General features: G+C 51.2%; 6 protein-coding genes across 6 annotated transcripts; 4 read left to right on the top strand and 2 right to left on the bottom strand.

Moving 5' to 3' along the window:
- Nucleotides 1-2,002: 2,002 nt before the first annotated feature.
- On the top strand, nucleotides 2,003-2,419 carry PpBr36_08102 (uncharacterized protein; the record flags this gene model as incomplete). The annotated part of the gene is made up of 2 exons (XM_029895235.1): nucleotides 2,003-2,131; nucleotides 2,213-2,419. The coding sequence occupies 2 exons, from the start codon at nucleotides 2,003-2,005 to the stop codon at nucleotides 2,417-2,419; spliced, it is 336 nt and encodes a 111-aa protein (XP_029746689.1).
- An 18-nt stretch (nucleotides 2,420-2,437) lies between these two features.
- PpBr36_08101 (uncharacterized protein) lies at nucleotides 2,438-6,482 on the top strand (the record flags this gene model as incomplete). The annotated part of the gene is made up of 6 exons (XM_029895234.1): nucleotides 2,438-2,714; nucleotides 3,142-4,636; nucleotides 4,996-5,135; nucleotides 5,229-5,263; nucleotides 5,339-5,388; nucleotides 5,482-6,482. The coding sequence occupies exons 1-6, from the start codon at nucleotides 2,544-2,546 to the stop codon at nucleotides 6,480-6,482; spliced, it is 2,892 nt and encodes a 963-aa protein (XP_029746923.1). The 5' UTR covers nucleotides 2,438-2,543.
- Nucleotides 6,483-7,184: 702 nt separating this feature from the next.
- Nucleotides 7,185-8,003, bottom strand: PpBr36_08100 (uncharacterized protein; the record flags this gene model as incomplete). The annotated part of the gene is made up of 3 exons (XM_029895233.1): nucleotides 7,185-7,601; nucleotides 7,674-7,790; nucleotides 7,863-8,003. The coding sequence occupies 3 exons, from the start codon at nucleotides 8,001-8,003 to the stop codon at nucleotides 7,185-7,187; spliced, it is 675 nt and encodes a 224-aa protein (XP_029746924.1).
- Nucleotides 8,004-9,917: 1,914 nt separating this feature from the next.
- Nucleotides 9,918-11,262, top strand: PpBr36_08099 (uncharacterized protein; the record flags this gene model as incomplete). The annotated part of the gene is made up of 2 exons (XM_029895232.1): nucleotides 9,918-10,946; nucleotides 11,050-11,262. 2 exons carry the CDS (start codon nucleotides 9,918-9,920, stop codon nucleotides 11,260-11,262), a joined length of 1,242 nt encoding a protein of 413 aa, XP_029746844.1.
- Nucleotides 11,263-11,513: 251 nt separating this feature from the next.
- PpBr36_08098 (uncharacterized protein) lies at nucleotides 11,514-13,965 on the bottom strand (the record flags this gene model as incomplete). The annotated part of the gene is made up of 8 exons (XM_029895231.1): nucleotides 11,514-11,614; nucleotides 11,683-11,758; nucleotides 11,845-12,003; nucleotides 12,131-12,419; nucleotides 12,494-12,900; nucleotides 12,972-13,139; nucleotides 13,195-13,742; nucleotides 13,824-13,965. Coding segments are annotated over 8 exons (1,890 nt in total), but the record flags the coding sequence as incomplete, so codon positions are not given.
- Nucleotides 13,966-15,154: 1,189 nt separating this feature from the next.
- PpBr36_08097 (uncharacterized protein) lies at nucleotides 15,155-17,136 on the top strand (the record flags this gene model as incomplete). The annotated part of the gene is made up of 2 exons (XM_029895230.1): nucleotides 15,155-15,164; nucleotides 15,242-17,136. The coding sequence occupies 2 exons, from the start codon at nucleotides 15,155-15,157 to the stop codon at nucleotides 17,134-17,136; spliced, it is 1,905 nt and encodes a 634-aa protein (XP_029746842.1).
- Between the last annotated feature and the right edge of the window lie 931 nt (nucleotides 17,137-18,067).

Genomic DNA, 18,067 nt, shown 5'->3' with positions numbered 1-18,067 from the left:
TAATGATTCTACGCTGCGCAGGTCGCAGCTTGCTGGTCAAATACGAAAAAAACCTACAATTTCAAACTTGTGGTTTAAGTCAGCACTTTTTCCATGCGCACAAAACAAAAGAGGCGCACCGAGGTTCTCAAATCAGGAATGACAGTCTCATCTTTGCAAAAGCTCAGACATATGCTTGTCTTAATTTGGTTTGTCAAATCATCATAAAAGAGAACCTCGAGCAGAAAGAACGCCTATGTGAACTTACCATAGAGTAATACTATGCTAGCAGAGTTATGCTGTGGTCTGGATTCCTGGAACTGATAGTCATGTTAGCCTTGCATCATAGCCATGACTGATATTGCATTCGAGGCAAAAGAGGATTGTCAGGTAAGGCATGAATGGTAGTAAATTTTGTTGTCTGCATCGGAAACCCGAATAAGACTCGTCATCTAGAATCATCAGGAAATCCAGGGTAAATGAAAGGCCAACAGTCGACTTACGATTTAGGATGAGGGTTACTCATGCCGTTAAAGCTTCTACAGCTGTAGGCCACGCAGTCAGTATGAGGGTATTCCCTTTTGACGGTGAGAATTTTGAATGTGTGAGTGTTGTTCAGTGGACGAGGTTTTCTAGGCCTGTCGCAGAAGTGGCATGTCTGCTCATTTGATATCGGAGCCCAGTGCCGTTACATCATGCAAGGATTCGACGGGTTCGGGAGGTTGTTGAGGATGCATACTCTACAATGAAGCGCCAGCTCCAGAAACGTGAAAATTCTGCACAATTTGTTAGCATCCCGAGTAAACCTCCATGTTGCATACAAATATGAAGAAATTTGTAAAATCAGAAACAGCCAGTTTGCTTCTTCAGCGACATGCGTCTCAGTCGGTAATTCCAACTTTGCCGAAGCAAAAAAATGTTCATCACATGATGGGAAGCGAGTATCAGGAAAGGAAACGTACCCTGGAGCTGTAGTGTTGGTGTCATTTGAACATGGCTACGGTAGCATTACTATATGCGGCTCTGGTATGAAAATCTGAGAAATATTAGCACACGTTCCGTACTCATCAACCAATGTCAAGACAAATGGCAGAGCGCGATGCTTCTTTCAGACTGACGTGACAAATAGAAGTTTCATTCCGTATGGTCAAAGACTCTAGTTTGTTTGCGGTTTTGCGGTTGTCATCAGGAAGAAGGGATCGTAAAAGTGAAGAAGAGAGTGTACTCACATATTGATTTCAAGGCCAGGCGCGGCTGTGCCAATGTCCATCTCAAAGTTTGTATGAAAACTTCGCAGGACTTTGGTGGTTGAAGAAAGACGAGTCCAAACAAATTTTCGCGAAGAGGAGAATTCAACTTTGATCTCCAAGTTTTTAGTGGGGAGCTTGAGTGGGGTAGCTGTCACAGTATCATATCACGTGTTGCAAATCAAAACACTGTGCGTGCTGATGCCTCTTTTGCTGCCCCCACAGTTCCATTCCATGATATGTCAACTTTCTTGTCAAACCCAACCAACATAGGAATGAATCTAACAGAATCTTGGCTGCCCTCGCGATATTTTTGCCACAGCTACCATGTACCGGGGAACCGCGGCAGCTACTCTCGTAATACTTGGCAAAGCATAAATCGTCTGACACAGAGTGTGTGCGGAGGCGATTGAGCCCAATGGCCATCTTGTTTTCTGCTAGAAACGCAGTACCCATAGTCTTTCTCTGCCCTCTATACTGTACTTCACAAAGTCGGAAAGATCCCTCGCTATTCGAATTGACCAGCACCTCTAAACATTGATTCTTTGATTCCTACAACATAACGCAAAGAAGCTTTTCTTCCCCAACAGCATGGCGTCAACTGCAGCTACCCAACCTCCACATTACAGTTGATGGCCCGAAAGGAGTTAGTTGACGTTCAGGGTCAATTCAAGAATATATGGATTCCCAATAGCAGCTACTATAGACGGGCCTGCACTGCAAATCTGCAGAAAGCTTTGCACATGAAACATGGACTACAAACACTGACCACAGCCATGGGTCCCTTGATTGATAAGAATCCCCTCTGTCTTTATGCAACCGAATCTAGCAAGGCCTGGAGCAGGTATATTAAAGACGCATCAGTGCTCTTTGCATACGTTATGTTCATGGGCGAAACGGTCGTTGTCCGTTCGCCTGCTCCGCCTGACTGTTTTCACCCTTCGGGTTGTACAAATTTTCAGCTCATCGAAAAACCAATCGTGTAGGGCAAGTTCGGCAACAAGGCAACAGGGCGCATAATCCTTGCGCACCCCATTGTGCAGGTTGCAGAGATGGTAGGATATCAACTACGGCCTATTGTTATTACGAGCAAGTGGCAGGCACGTTTCGGCAAGGAGCTGGCCGCTCCGGCTCGCTGGAGAAAAGTCAACCCGAACTCGACTGCTGCGATTAGGGCTGCGAAGCAGATCTAGAAGCGGGCACAAACGGAAATGACAGAAGAAAAACTGGCTAGACAAAGAGGCACACACGCTCAAGGTTCGAAAAGACCGGATTCGAAAGGCAATTATCCAAAAGTTGAGGATACGGATTCATGAAATGAAGGTAAAAATATACCAGCCCCAAAAGGCCGCAACGCAACGGGCACTGGAGCAAAGCTTGAGCTCCCAACATAGTGGACCTTGGGGTCCGGCGAAAGTCTTCGCCAAGACAGGATTGAACCAGCAGGCCTTGGATGATATCGGCGTCTTTGAAGCTCACGACCATTTAGTATTGTCAAGATTCAACTACTGTAGCTTGCCGCAGTGCTATTTGAGCATTTGCTGCCAAAGGGCCTAAATTCAGACAGCGAAGTACCTAACAAGTCGCAGGGCGTAACAAAGTTCCATATCAAGCCGATTTTTGTCCTTTACCCCTCTCAATTTTCCCAAAGGAGGTCTGCGCTTATTATGAAGAACGCGGTTCAGCTTGGTACGAGGGGAGAATAAGGCATGTGAACCCCATCACTTTGTGACGGATATTAATATCATATCTGGCGCGCCCCCGGCAGTAAAGGAGAGCAAAGTCTTGTATGTTCTACCCTCCTCGCTATGTGTTTTCGAACCGTAACACCCTCGTGATGGATATTCCGGATCAAATCCTCGTGTTCGTTTCGAGCTTCCTCACCTTTGGCGAGACACACATCATCTGTCAACAGTTTAACCGCGTGTGGCGCCCCAACAAGCAAGTTCTCTGGAACGGTAACGAGAACTTTCGCCAGGTAGCTCAGAAATGGGCGGACAAGAACGGACTGCAGACTCTGACTACAGCGATGGGTTCTTTGATGACCGAGAGCAATCCATCTTATGGAAAGAAAGGGGTCGGTAAAAAAAGGACCAACTACATCAAGGGGGCTTGTGCTCTATTTGCGTGGTACATATCTATGGGCGATAAAATCGTTGTGCTGGCATTACCCCCTGATGAGAACGGAGACCGCTTCAACCCGTCTCCATACACAAACTTTCGCGGCATCGAAGAGCCAATCGTCAAAGGTCAGCTTGGAAATAGTGCCGTGGGGGAGATGCTGATCGTCCATCCGACAGTGCCCCAAGCTGAGGAGTTCTTCTATGCTTTGTGGCCGATTGACGGACAGAAGGCTATGAAGGCAATTTTAGACAGCCAGGGCCGGGGCAGATGGAACTGGAGAGTCCCCAGTCCTTCAAAGAAAGCTAGAGCTTGCTTGGACAAAATCCGACACCAAGTTTCTAGCAGCGTGAACAATTTTGCCTTGTCTGGAGTGGCCACCAACATGACACAAGAAGGAGAAGGGAGCAACCTCCAAGGTGCGGCAAACGTAACGCCGCCGATGCCAACAAACATGCAACAACACCCGCAGCAAGTGGTTGCGACAACAAGACTGGCGGCGTCTACTGAATGCCCTCGGGTTGAACAGAAGACGGTAGCAGAGAATGACATCATTGTATGGCTGGGAAACAAAGAGAAGATCAAACCCATACGCATCGCCTTGCGCCTTGTCCTCGCAGCCGATGAACTCGAGTTACAACGAGCCAAACTGAAGCTTGAAATGTTGCTCAGGGAGGTTTCTTCACTTCAGAAAGGAAAGACCCCAGAAATTAAGGTTGCAGGAAAGATCAGCAATGAAGGAAGCGTCAAAGCAGCCGTTGAAACTGAACCCCATACAACCAAACCGGACCAGGAAGATTTTCCAGTATCTCGTCAGCCATGCCCGGATATGACTGCGGCTCTTCTCAAGGCTGAGAAGGCTGAGAGGAAAAAGGAAAAGAAGAGAAAAAAGAAGGACGAGAAGAGAAAAAGAAAAGAAGAAACAGAGAAACAGAAAAATGAGGGAAACCTCGCCGAGGATGCAAGACTTAACCTTTCTGTGACCGAAGTGAGACTGAAGAAAAAGCAAAGATGTAAGCAGATGAACAAGACAACAAAAGAGGAGGCCGGGAAGCAGGAACAGGAGGGGAAAATAGGTAAAGATTCAACAATTAATCTTCCTATGACCGAGATGGAACGGGAAAAATTGGAACGTAAAGAGGAAAGGAAGAAGCAAAGAAAGGAAGCATGGCTCAAGAAAAGAAGAGAGGAGAAATATAAGGAAGAGGAGGAGAATAGGGAGCAAGCGGGGAGGAAAGCAGCTGAAGGCTTAGCAATCGACGGTCCTGAACTCGAAAGTGAAAATAGCAGTAAGTATGATAAAATGGAAAAGGATAGAAAGGCAGCGGAGGATCAAACAGTCAACAAAGAGGGATTGTCTGAGGCTAGTTGTACTGCTATGTAGATGCCTTAGAGTAGCGGTGCCGAGCCGGGTGTCACGTGTGTGTCTGGGGTGTCATTCTCTAATATCCTTGTAAAAGCAATAACAGTAGTGAATCATCACACTTTGAACAAGCCGTTTATGTCAGTCCTAGACACGCCTTGTTTGATGAATACATAAAAAATGCCAGAAATCGCTGAAGGCAGGTCTATTATCTCCATGCAGAAAGCCTATTACGGCAGCGTCTAACTTTTGCGATTTTCAATGCTGATACGAAACATGACGCAGTCGCCAGAGTCGCGCATTTTCTGCGCCAGCACCTCGTCAGCAAGAAAATCATCAAGGCTTCCGCACAGGATGATGCCAACGTTTTTGGAAAAGCCGGGACGACCGGTGACGCGGTGATTGCTGCTCTCAAGAATAGAAAGGTGCTTTTTTTCTTTTTCTTTTCCTTCTTGTCCGCGAATGAGGTAACCATGGGCACGCATTGTTGACCGAGGTTTCTTGATGCCTTTGTAAAGGTAGTTTCTGTCGGGACTCAAGGGAAATATTTTTGGTAAGTATTTTCTTTATTTCATATTCTCTTCCAGCCCAATTCGGCCAGGATCCCGGCTGACAAAACAATCCATAGGTTCGTCATGGACAAGGCGCCGCATTTGGTGATGCACCTCGGCATGACGGGTGAGTTTTTTTGCAGGAAAAAAAAAGAGCACACATCATACCCATACGTCCCCTACTAACAAGCAATCCTACCATCGCCAAACGCAAAACAAGGCTGGGTACACATCCGCGGCGCTCGCACCGCCTACACAAACTACTACAAGAAGCAAAACCCAGCCGAGGCAGACCTGTGGCCGCCCAAGTACTGGCGGTTCCACCTCGAGGCCCAAGACGGCACCGAAGCGGCCTTTACAGACCCCCGCCGCTTCGGCCGCGTGCGGCTGATCGACTGCCCGGGGGACGCCATCAGGAAGCACAGCCCGCTGGTGGAGAACGGGCCGGACCCCGTGGTGGACGCCGAAGTCTTCACGCCGGCCTACCTGCTCGCCAAGATGCGCTCGCGCCGCGTCCCCGTCAAGGCGCTGCTGCTCGACCAGACCGTCGTCTCGGGCGTGGGCAACTGGGTGGCGGACGAGGTGCTGTTCCAGGCCCGCCTGCACCCCGAGCAGCTGAGCCACGAGTTCTCGGATGAGCAGGTCGCAAGGCTGCACGCGGCGATCCGCAACGTCTGCGTCTTGGCCTGCGACAAGCTCGCAGACTCGGACCTGTTCCCCGACAGCTGGCTGTTCAACCACCGCTGGGGCAAGGGCGCGGCCTCCAGGTCCGGCGAGCAGGCCCGCCTCCCCGGAGGGGAGAGGCTCGCGTTCCTGACGGTCGGCGGGCGGACGAGCTGCTACGCACCCGATCTGCAGAAGAAGACGGGCGGGGTGGCGTCGGGCATCAAGGAGGAACCCCTGGTGGTGGCGGTGGAGAAGAAGGCGGGGAAGAAGGAGAAGGGTGGTAGCAGCAAGAAACTCAGTACGACCCAGGTCAAGATGGAGGGTGGTGGCGGCCAGGAAGAGGAAATCGAGTCCACCACACCCAAGCCTAAAGCCAGGAAAAGGAAGCAGGATTCGTACGATTCGGGAGATGGTGTGCCCAAAAAATCTATCAAAAATTCTGCGTCCAAAGTCGAGGCCGGAGCCGTGGAGGCGGGCCAACCATTACGGGCTGATCCCGCCATTGAAGAGGGCCGGAGGAGATCGGGGCGCTTGCTAGCCAAAGCTACTGGCTGATGCCATCATCAAGCATAAACATCAGACGTTAGTATTGAGCCTCTGCTAAAGCAACAAGCTCAGCTCCAGGGGCTAGACGACCCTGTCGTTTTCTTTTTTTTTTCTTTCTGCTTTAGCCAGCATATAAGCCAGCGCGTGAATTTTACTAGCCAAGCCCAAACTACACTTCGAGACGAGAGAAAAAAAAATATGACGTAATTATCTCTGGTATTCGTAGCAGTACAGACGATTTTTCAGTTTTCTGCTGATGCAAATGATGATCCATTCTGTGTACATACAAACATTCCCTTTTTCAAGTGAACATGTCCCCAACTCCCTAAACGCCTCGCCGTCCAACAAAAACGTTGGAGGCTTGAATATAAACAAATGCTGGTTGGGTATATGATCAACGCCTAGAAGCTGATTCCAATGCTTTCTGTGTATAATCGACAGCCGTCTGATAACGACCAAAAGTGAAATACCATGGCAAAAATGCCAATACCCGCCAATGTGCGATGCTGTGCAAAGACCCCCAAGATCGCAATCGACTAAAAGTTTGAATTATCCCGCGTGGGTAGCACTGGTAGTTCGACTCGTATACCCTCGAAACTAGTTCCTATGCCGAGTTTCCCAGTAAATAAGTCAAGAAAATTAAGTTGTTTGCCGTCTCGAGTTGTTTCGTTTCTGTAATGCAGCGTGTTTAGCAGCTGGCTTACTGCCGCATCAGCACTCCTTTTCGCATTGGAAGCCGACAGAGTATCGATAATCGGCGCCATCCCATCGAATGGGGATCATGGTGAGAATGTTGGTGAAGTGCGTGCCGTCCTTGCGGAAGTTGGGTACTTCCAGTTGAATCTCGCTGTTGCCATCGACAGACTTGCGCATATCTTGAACCAAGTTCTTGGATACATGCTGGCGCGTCGATCCCTGACGGACGGTTCCGTGGCCAGGAGGTGCTTGGAGAAAACGGCAGTTGCGCCCAATGACCTCCTCGTATGAGTAGCCTGTCAACTCGAGGAACGGATTTGTTGCATAGACAATGGGCGTGTCAGGGAGCGCAAGATCACAAAGTATCATGGCGCAGGAAGAGTCAATGGGGCCAAGGTCTATCTGAGGATTAGGCCTAGCCGCAATTCGAAACTGTAATGTTGATGATTAGCCAATCAACCGTAAAATAAACTGCAACTTGTAAATAGTCTTGGGTTGACTTACAAGAATATCGAGCATGTTGATACCACTATGGGAATAGAGGCCCGGGTAGATCAACGAGTCTTGTCGTTGGTGATGGGAAGCGCCGTGTTGTGAAGCTCTGTGTTCTTCCTCCGCTGCCTATGGTTGTTATATAGACCCTAATCAATATGTGCATATCTGGGAGATTTGGAGAGCGTTTCGTAAACGTACATGTAATGCGGCCAACTCCCATGTGTTCATTGCCATAGGTTGTGATTCCAGCTTGTGCCGCTTCAAGACAGGTTGAGGACGATACCTGCAGACGTCCACAGGTCCCCTGCCATGGGCAGGCAATGGATATGAGTTCAACATTGTGGAGAGGCTGTTTGTGTTCGACGATGAAGACAAATAAAAGTTCAAGGTTCAAGTTGGGTAGTAATCGGACGATGCAAAGAAATGAAGAAGGTTGCCAAAGTCTGGAGTAGTCGCTCCTTTGGTGTGGGTGCAAGTTATGGAGAGTCACAAAGGATGCAAGCAGACGGTACACGTTGGGGAGAGCTTCGCCGAGAAAGGGGCTCCAGATGGTGATTAGAGGCGACAAGGTATAAATATGTGCTATTGTGAGTGGCTGTATAGGTAGGCAAGGTAGGTAGGTACCCGTCACGATAGATCGGATAAGAGGGTGATGATGCACAGCTAGCAACAGGGAAGAGGCCGCGGAAGGGCTAGGTTTGAAGGAGATGTTATCCAACTCTCAAGTCCAATGACTGTGCAGAGATTCATGCGTAGAAGGGATAAGTATATGTCGCTCCTACACGAAACAGCACCGCCCTGGTGGAGATGACAGCGCCATCCGCGAGGGATCAGGATCGCGGTGCTTGTTGGTTTCTTGTTGGAACAGGTGTTTATTGGTGTGTGGCCTTGGTCGTGAGTGGGTTTTGTCTACAGTACATCGAAGACAGGGCATATTGGGCAGAAACAAACGGTAGAATGGAGCAATCAACGACATGTTTTATTATGCCGGGAGTCTATGATCTGGTTCGATCTCCAGGTTTGACAATTGTGGTGTTGAGATCGGAGGTGGAGCGCTTGTGGGTTACTGAATCGGTGGCAGAGTATTACGGGGTAGGAACCTGTGACCTTTTTGGCTTGCCGTGTACCTGATAAGGCAGGCAGGTAGGCAGAGAGGCAAGCAAGCGGGCTAATTACCTAGGTAATGGGATCTGAAAACAGAAACCTGCACACAAGCCAACCGCCTGCCCAATCCATTTTGGGTCCGCTGAAGTAAGCAACCTATTGTGAATCAAGACGAGGCGTCGACAAGGTGCGGGAAAAGTCGCTCGCGGTGATTGCTTGAATGCCAAAGCCCGCATCGAGATTGACACACAGGCCATGTGCTGGAGTTGACGGTCATAAACGGGATAGAGCTTCGATGTTTTCGACGACAGGCAAGGATGTCCGATCTACAGCCATCGAGGAGGTGCTTCCCAGATCGGGCGATTTGATTCGGCCATCAGATGGCGCAAACCCCACTCTATCAACACCACGGCACTTGTTCAGGAAAACACTGTCATAATCATCGTTGCTAGGACTTGGATGCTTCTTGTCCCTAGCCGGGTCGCCACGGAGTAGTTTATCCCGGCGCGGTATTCTCCCAATTTGCCATGGCACGATTCGTTAATGAAACTTTCAAACTCTGACGAGACTGGAATTGATTTCCACCGGTTGGTCGATTATCGTACCACTCAGGTACCATCGTACTGTACAGCTCGAGGTACATCTCGATGAACATGATGCTCGATCCCCCAAGTCCCCACAAATGATTACGTATCTGAGGAATTACGTCGCCAGTTGAATGTTACAACCGATCCGGTCGGACTCTCATCGCGATTCGAACGCGCACTAACCAACCATTGCTAGGTAGCTTGGGTAGGTAGCATCAGTACCTCGCCAGTGTACATCGCAGGCGAGGTACCTAATCGGGCATTCGATGTGGATCGAGTCTGGGCGCCTCGATGACCCTGCCAAGGCTACCGGTACGTACCGTGGTACTCCACTGATCTCTGATGGAGGCTAGACAGCCACCACGCATTTAGGGGTCTAGGGTAGGTAATGGAATCATGCCGATCACTCAAACGCGTCTAGAGCTCATCGATACGCGTTGACGACACCCCACCTTGATGAACCACCAACTTTATCGTAGCTAAGCCTATTTTATTTTCACACACCTCAAGACGACCTGTTGCGATAATCCCACTAGAAACGTAAACATCACGAAGCTAGATCATGTCTAGGCGCCTAGTCAAAGGCTCCTCTTCGGGTCGGCGGACCGACAACGCCACAACCTACGGCCCATCCATGCCGGCGTACCAACCACCCGCCTTCCCCCTGAGCGACGAAGGCCGCCGCGCCCTGTCGAGCATCAGCAGCTCGGGCGACCTCACTGGCGCCTACGAGACGCAGCTCGCCCGGTCGCTCAGCCACCTCCCGGCCGCCGTTGCTACCATCAACGACCGCCTCAAGGCGCGCCGCGACGACGTCGACGCCGCCGCCCGCCGCCGCCGCAACCAAGGGAACACAGAGACCACCCCGGCCGATGAACAGGCCGAGGAGGCCCTGCGGCGGCTGGAGCGCGAAGTGCCCCGTCTCGCCCGTGAGCTCGAGGCCGCCGACCGCGCCGCCATCGATGCCAAGCGCGCACTCCTCAACCTCAAGGCTGCGCTGCGCGAGGCAAACACCTCGGTGCAGCAGGCGCAACCGCGGCAGATGCGAGATAGGACTGGTGGGGATGTGACAACAACGACGATGCGGTTTGAGGATATCGAGGACGTGGATGAGTTCCTGGCTACGGTGCGCGCGGATGCAGACGGGGAGGATGACGGAGGTGCCGATCAAGAGGAGCAGCGTGGGCCTCCCGCCCCACTGCGACTATTTAAAGAATCGCGCGCGAGGCTAGCGGCCGAGTACGAGGCTGAGGGGGTGTTTGAGAAATACGCAGAGAACAACGACTACATCGCCTTCAAGAGGCACTGGCACGACGGTCTGCATCCCAACGAGGACAAGGCCATGCCTGACGCGAGCCGCTGGTTCGATGAGGATGGCAACCCGCGGTTGGACGAGGATGGCGGCGACGACGACGATGACGATATCGCCTATGGCCCTGCTGTGACAAGCACTAGGTGTCCAATTACGTTACTCCCCTTTCAAGAACCCATCACCAGCAAAAAGTGCAAGCACACATTTGAAAAGTCGGCCATTGTATCCATGTTTCGCGGCCAGGGCGAGAAAGACTGTCCAATGGGCGGTTGTGTAAAGGTTTGTTGCCCGTGCTTGCCTCGCATAGCCTTGAAGCTCAATTGGAGCTACGGCTTGGCTACGATGACGCTAACCAATTTTTTTTTTCCTCTCCTGCGCGCAGAGACTCATCTTTGCCGACTTCCACGAGGATCCCATTATGAAACGCAAGATCGAGCGCGCCAAGCAGCGTGAAGCACGTGGTGCCGAGTCTGATGGAGAAGGTGAAGAGGGCGATGACGGCGATGAGCCCGATGCCAGCATTTTAGAAACCGGCACAAGGAACAAGGGCCGGCCTATTAAGCGCGAACTTAAACGTGGATCGTCGCCCTCTTGAGACGTGGGCTGATCTGACAAACTCCTGTCGGTAACTTAACATTCAACTTGTGCAACCCTCTTGAGCGGAACCCCTATTCTAGTAATCCCAATATGTACTTCGTCAAAGTTGAGTTAAGAACCATGGCAGCCTCAAGACATCGCAGACGGCTGAATATATACTCGTATGTACTGATTCTGACGCAGATTGTGTCCCCTGGTCGAAACAAAAGAAGAATATAAAACATCCACTAATCCAAGAATGGCGTTTGCTCATGTTGATAAACTCTCCGAATTATCCGCGACCTGGGCGACTGCATCTGTTGGGCGGCTCCATGTTCGAATGTGACCTTGACGACGTCCAAAGTTATTAGCTAGCGTCCAACACTGATCGGGTATTGCACCCAGTCAACTTAAACTCTCGGGTATTGCCTGAACTTACCACTCTTACAGCTAGTCATTATCGCGTCCTCTGAGAACTCGAGCCAGCACAGTGGATCTTTATCGATCTTGATCGACTGCAAAGCAATTGGATCGCTGATTAGTGACGAAATCTACCATGGACCTCTGTGATTCGCATTTACGATGGGTTAGGGGTGCTTACGCAGACAGGTGGTAGTTGCGCTGTTGCCGCCTGAGGTTGAACAGACTGCAGCAGGGACAGCTCAGCTCCTTGGCTAGATGCAGTAGATTCAGAGCGAACCCTTGTTGATGACGTGTTTTGGGTTTCGGCACGGTGCAAAGGCGGCTGATGGATCGATGGCTGATATTTGCGGACAATAAAATGTTAGTCTCAAACCATCATCCCATAACCCACTCACTCAGTCCAGGCCCGATATGGATCGAACCGAAAAGTAAAAACCGCACGCAATCGCGATCAAACGACTTACCGTAGCTTTGGGCCGATGCAGCATCCCGACGTTGAAATCCCATAGACAAAGTCGACAATCCTCGGCGACGCTGCCGAATCTGTAATTCTTGTCGTCGCATCTCCAGGGATCAAAGGCTACCGACGTCACCCAAGATTTGTGACCTTGGCATCGGGCAACGAGCAATGCCTCGGCTGGGTACCAAATAGATACCAGGTCATCCTGGCCGCCAGTGAGGACATATTTGCCATCGGGAGACCAGCAGACGCTGATGAGGCCGCCGTAATACGAACGAAATATGTTGAGGAGTCTGGCCAGGAAAGAGTCAGACTTGGTGAGGTCCACAAAGAGGAAGAGAAAGACCGAGCACTCCCCATCACTTACTTCTCTTGCAGATAATCAATAATCCTGAGCTCGCCATTTTCTTGCACAACAGCCAGGTGACGGTTGTCAGGTGAAAAGGCAAAAGCGTTGATGCGTTGGTTGCTTAGCTTCCAAATAGAAACGGGATTCGTCTTCTGGTTCTTGGAAGTGACCGATTTGACGACCTGCAATTGTGCCCTGAAGTTGAAGTTAACTCGGGGCTTGGCCTCGCCTGAAGCTCTCGCAGCCGCCCCCGAGTCGCCATTCTCCTTGCCATTAATGGTCTCCTCGTCCTCGACCGAGAAGGCCGCATCTTCCTTTTCTTTGTCATAAACGACGAGAGTGCCGTCCATGTGAGCCGCCATAAAAAGATTCTCTGAGCCCGGGATCCAACGAATTTCGGATATGGGGGTTTTGTTTGTGATGCCCTATGACAAAAGGTTAGTAGGTTGCCGACTTGATACCAGCGCTATAACTAGTGACAGTATAGACCCTGTACGTTTTTGTTAAGTCTCAGGTATCTTTGAGATATTGGCTCCCACCAAATAACCTCTCCAGTAGAGAAGCCCATGATGACATCTATATGGGATGTGCTCCTGGTGACCTTGTTCACGTCATGACATAGGCAATGGGCCTTTGTGAACAAGATTTTGGTCAAGTAGTCGGCCTGGTTTACAGTCAGCTTTGTCGCTACTCGCGAGTGCGAGGCTTGCGCAACAGACCTTGTTCGGCGATGAAAGATCCAGCCATTGGAATGCCCTGTTTATGTTGGCAAATGCAAAGAGACCGTCCGAAGCCCGCTCCTGCAATCTCTTGGTGAGCGTCTCGTGAACGATGACGCGTGATATGAATGACGAGTTGCTCTTGGTGATGTTGTTGCCCGGTTGTCTTCGCCGTCCGCTTTTGGTCGGAGGCTTTGCTAACAAACTGTTTCCTTGCCCAAATGCTGGGGCCGACTGGGCAAGCTCAATAGAGTTGCCACGACCATCGCTGCTGATCCCCGCGTCAGTCGAGTTCTCGTTCCCGCTCTCGTTGAGCTCCTGGGAGCTAAATCGGGGATCACCGCCCGAGGATGGCAAGCTCGTTGTTGACCCGGACTTTGTAAAGACTGGCGGTCCTGATCGTGTATCGAGGCTCAGGAGAGACGTCTTGGTGCCGGCAGTTGCGGGCTGGGGTGCTGTCGAAAGCGGGTTCGGGTTCGTTATCGGGGCTTCGGAAGGGTGCGGCGGTGGTGTGGCAAGATGCAGATCTTCCTTGAGGACATAGAGACCTAGTTCCGAGGAGACGGTTGTTTAGCCTTTTGATCGGGAATGCACAGAGGTTCAACCAGAGGGCCCTGGACACAACCCACCCTCGCCGACAAGGAACTGATATTCAGGACCCGAGGGGGTGGAGAGAATATTGTTGGTCTCTATCATCGGCGCGACATGACCACCCGCAAGGGCCGCATTGTACGCGGCTTGGGTCGGGTAGCGTGGAGGTGGTGGTAAGACACTGGGATGCGCAAATTATTTAGCACCGTCCAGACACAAGCAAAACGTATCACAGACAGATGGTGAGCCATGCTGTGCTGCGCCTCCGGGGATCCATACAACATGATGTCGGCTGGGACGACGAGACTTGACTAGGCGACAGGCCTGGAGGTTGATGCATGCACCAGCCGGCACGAGAGGACCAGCTCCTGCGCCTACCCGATTGAGACTTTTCTTAGGGTGCGCGCAAGTTTGATGGGTAGGTAGAAAGGAGACAGGCTCAACGAATCGAGTTCTTGACAGTGAGGTCTTGTTATCAATGCCATTCGCTTGTGCGTAATATGCAACACCGAGTAGAGTCGCGTGCGGCCTGGCGCAATTGAGTTTTGAGGGTCCAACAGGAGTGGTGTGTTTTGTTATAACCAACGTCAAGGTCGATCATCTCCTTCCTGCCATTGCCCCGGAATATGACCAGGGGAGCTACACTTGTGTTGTGGGGTAATGATGACCGCAGGATGGTCAGATCCACCCCCGCTCTTACGTTGCAAAGGAATTTGATAACGCGTGGTGCATGGCCGGACGGGTGCACCTAGTATGTTAGGCATCTTGTCATTTATGAACTCGTATGTAATAGTATTGCGAAGCTCTAACATGATCCTTCCCGAGGTGCATATTGTAAGGCACAACCTTTTGATCAAGCCTTGGCTGTCGAATGGGAAAAGAAAACTCAACCATTTGAAATTCACAGGAAGCAACTATCAGTGCTACCTCAACTACCCTCCTTACCAGAAATGGATTCCAGTAGTGCTCGTCTCGGGCCAATAAGACACGACAGGTAGCGTCATTGGCCCCCGCCCGGAGAATCTCGGTGCAGCTATACGCCTATGGAGCCCTGATCCTTGCTTGTCACGTTGTCCACTGATGGATCCCGCCTTTTCCAGCTCAGCCAATGCTGTGCTGTCCCATTTGGCACTTTAGCTGTCCCGCCTGGTAGGTAGTCTTGGCTGACCTCCATTTTACTGGCCTCGTCATTTCTCTGGGATCCGTTGGCGTTGATATCTCGATCGAGAAATCTTTTTTCTCTCTCCAATAATTGCTTCGCTTCATAAATCACTTGATCCTATTCCCCATCCAGAAATGTCTTGTTGATCAAAAGTTGCTAGCGTTGCAGCTATGATTTAAGGTCTGGCCACAGGCACACAGACGCAAAATGGCGACAGGTTCGCTGCAGCTCCCTGAAGCTCGTCAAAACTTAAGCAAGCACTTTGGCTAACAATACGATCTATTCTCCATCCAGCAGTTCGCATTTGCGTGTGCGGCGACGAGGGCACTGGCAAATCCAGCCTGATCGCGTCGCTAGTCAAGGACGTCTTCGTTGCCAGTAAGATCCAGCCCGTCCTCCCTCAAATCACGATACCGCCAAACATCGGCACCCCCGAAAATGTAGTCACCACCATCGTCGATACCTCGGCTCGGCCGCAGGACCGCACAACCCTGCGCAAGGAGATCCGCAAGTCCAACGTCATTATGCTTGTCTACTCGGACCACTACAGCTACGAGAGGGTTGCGCTCTTTTGGATGCCGTATTTCCGATCCCTTGGGGTTAACGTCCCCGTGGTTTTGTGTGCCAACAAGTCGGATCTTGCCCGCGAGGCCAGCCAAGGGGGGGATGGCGGCTTCACCCAGGTTGCCGATGAGGAGATGCTCCCAGTCATGGCTGAGTTTCGCGAGATCGACTCGTGTGTGCGCTCGAGTGCCAAGGAGCATAGGAACGTTGTCGAGGCCTTCTTTCTCTGTCAGAAGGCGGTGACGCACCCGATCGCTCCGCTATATGATTACAAGGAGGCTAAGCTGAAGCCTGCCTGCATCAACGCGCTGAAGAGGATATTCTATCTCAGCGACAAGGACCAGGACGGTTATCTAAACGACCGGGAGATGCATGAGTTCCAGGCCAAGTCGTTCGATAAGCCTTTGAAGCCGGAGGAGTTGGAAAATATCAAGACCACGATTGCAAATGCAATCCCTGGGTCGAGGACTGACCTCGGTGTTGATTTACCGGGGTTCCTACAGCTGAACAAGCTGTACGCCGAGAAGGGCCGTCACGAGACTATCTGGACAATTCTGCGCCAGTACCACTATACGGACAGTCTGAGCTTACAGGACAGTTTCTTGCATCCAAAGTTTGATGTGCCAGAGTATGCCTCGGCCGAGTTGAGCCCTGCCGGCTACAGATTCTTTGTGGATCTGTTCCTACTCTTTGACAAGGACAACGATGGAGGACTCAATGATGCGGAGCTAGCGGCAATGTTTGCACCAACCCCTGGCCTGCCCCAATCATGGTCAGAAACCTCATTCCCTTCCTCAACTGTCAGGAACGAGGCCGGGCACATCACGCTACAGGGATGGTTGGCGCAGTGGAGCATGACTACCTTTGTTGAACCCAAGACTACACTCGAGTACCTGGCATACTTGGGTTTTGAGCCCCCGACTCCAAGGGATACCATCACGGCGGCCCTGAAGATCACCAAGTCGCGGAAGAGGAGAAGAAAGCCAGGAAGGGTAGAGCGTAACGTGGTCCTGTGCTACATCATCGGCGCCTCAGGCGCAGGGAAGTCCTCACTCCTGGATGCATTCCTAAACAGGCCTTTCGAGCCTCTTTACCATCCTACTATCAAGCCTCGACGGGCTGTCAACAGCGTGGAGCTCCAGGGCGGCAAGCAATGCTACCTGATCCTTGAGGAGCTTGGAGAATTGGAGCCGGCGATTCTGGAGAACCAGGCCAAGCTTGATGCGTGCGACCTGATTTGTTATGCGTACGACTCGTCGGACCCGGACTCCTTCTCACACATCGAGAACCTCCGACGGCGCTATCCACAGCTCGACGACCTGCCGGCCATCTACACGGCGCTCAAGGCTGACAGGGACAAGACGACGCAGCGCAGCGAGCTGCAGCCGGACGCCTACACATCTAGCCTCAACATGAGCACTCCCCTTCACGTTAGTGTCACGTGGAGTAGCATTAGCGAGCTGTTTGTCGCTCTCGCCGAGGCGGCCACGAACCCCAGCACCGCCTTCCCCAAGAGCGAGGAGCCGCCGGCGGACCGGACGAGTCTGTACGTTGCGCTTGGAGCGACGGCGTGCGCGGCGGCGGCGGCATTTATGATCTGGCGTCGCTCAACAAATTCTATCTAGGCCGGAGAGCTGGCTGTGTGAAGGTGCCAGCTAGCTGTATTCCTATCTTCTATTCTTGTTTCGTGGCAAAGCATAGGCGTCAAGGGGTGAGCGGCCACCCTAGTGTTTGAATTTGGAGTTTCTTCTGCTTGCTTTTTCTTCTTGTTGAGGTGGGACTTGGTCTCTTGTTCTCTTCGGTCCGGTTAGGATAAGCATATAGACCAGACGCCGCTTCGTGCTACTGGTCTTGATACCCCGCTCCGTGTTGCTATCATTCCTTGTTTAATGCTTCTAATATAAGACCATGCACCCCGATTTGTCCGCGTTCTTCTTGACATGACTCGACAGGGCGTCAGTATTGGCTAAATGTGACTATCGAGGAGCGTCTGGGTCATCGATAGAGCTTTGGGCATTTATCTCAAATGTCCTAGGACTAACTACCGCTTCGGTATGTATGCACACAATCCTAGGATCGACTCTTGAAGCGGACAGTAGGGAAACGAACGATTTGCTTTGTCGACACTTCCTGCAATTGCCTCAAGCCGTATGTTCAAATCACAGTCGGACATCTTACGAGTGCGGTTTCTTTGGGTCGCTTTCTACCATTTGCCTATTGTTAATATGAATTTAAGCCCTGCGGCTGTTGATTTTGAATTTTAACGGAGAGGGAGGCCTTTGTCATGGCATGGATAACCCTGGAAAAGAGCTGTCTGTTACCTACTTTCAGGCTGGGATAAGTCAAAAGCAGTGCAAGGTCAAGGTCACACTCCTGTCTGTGTTACACCATATGCAGTAACCCTCTATCGGTGCTGAAAGGGTTTATTTTTTTCTCAAACGCAAATGCATGGGGACAAGAAAAGAAAGAGAAAAAAACTAAACAATCGGGATCACCGGCGTTCGAACCGTATGCACTCTATTTCAGGGAGATTTGTCAATGCCAAGACACCCCCGA

Source organism: Pyricularia pennisetigena, chromosome 5, assembly GCF_004337985.1.
Source record: "Pyricularia pennisetigena strain Br36 chromosome 5, whole genome shotgun sequence".
Taxonomy (NCBI): Eukaryota; Fungi; Ascomycota; class Sordariomycetes; order Magnaporthales; family Pyriculariaceae; genus Pyricularia; species Pyricularia pennisetigena.
The sequence above is the reverse complement of the archived record's forward strand: the minus strand, read 5'-3'. Positions and strand labels throughout refer to the sequence as shown.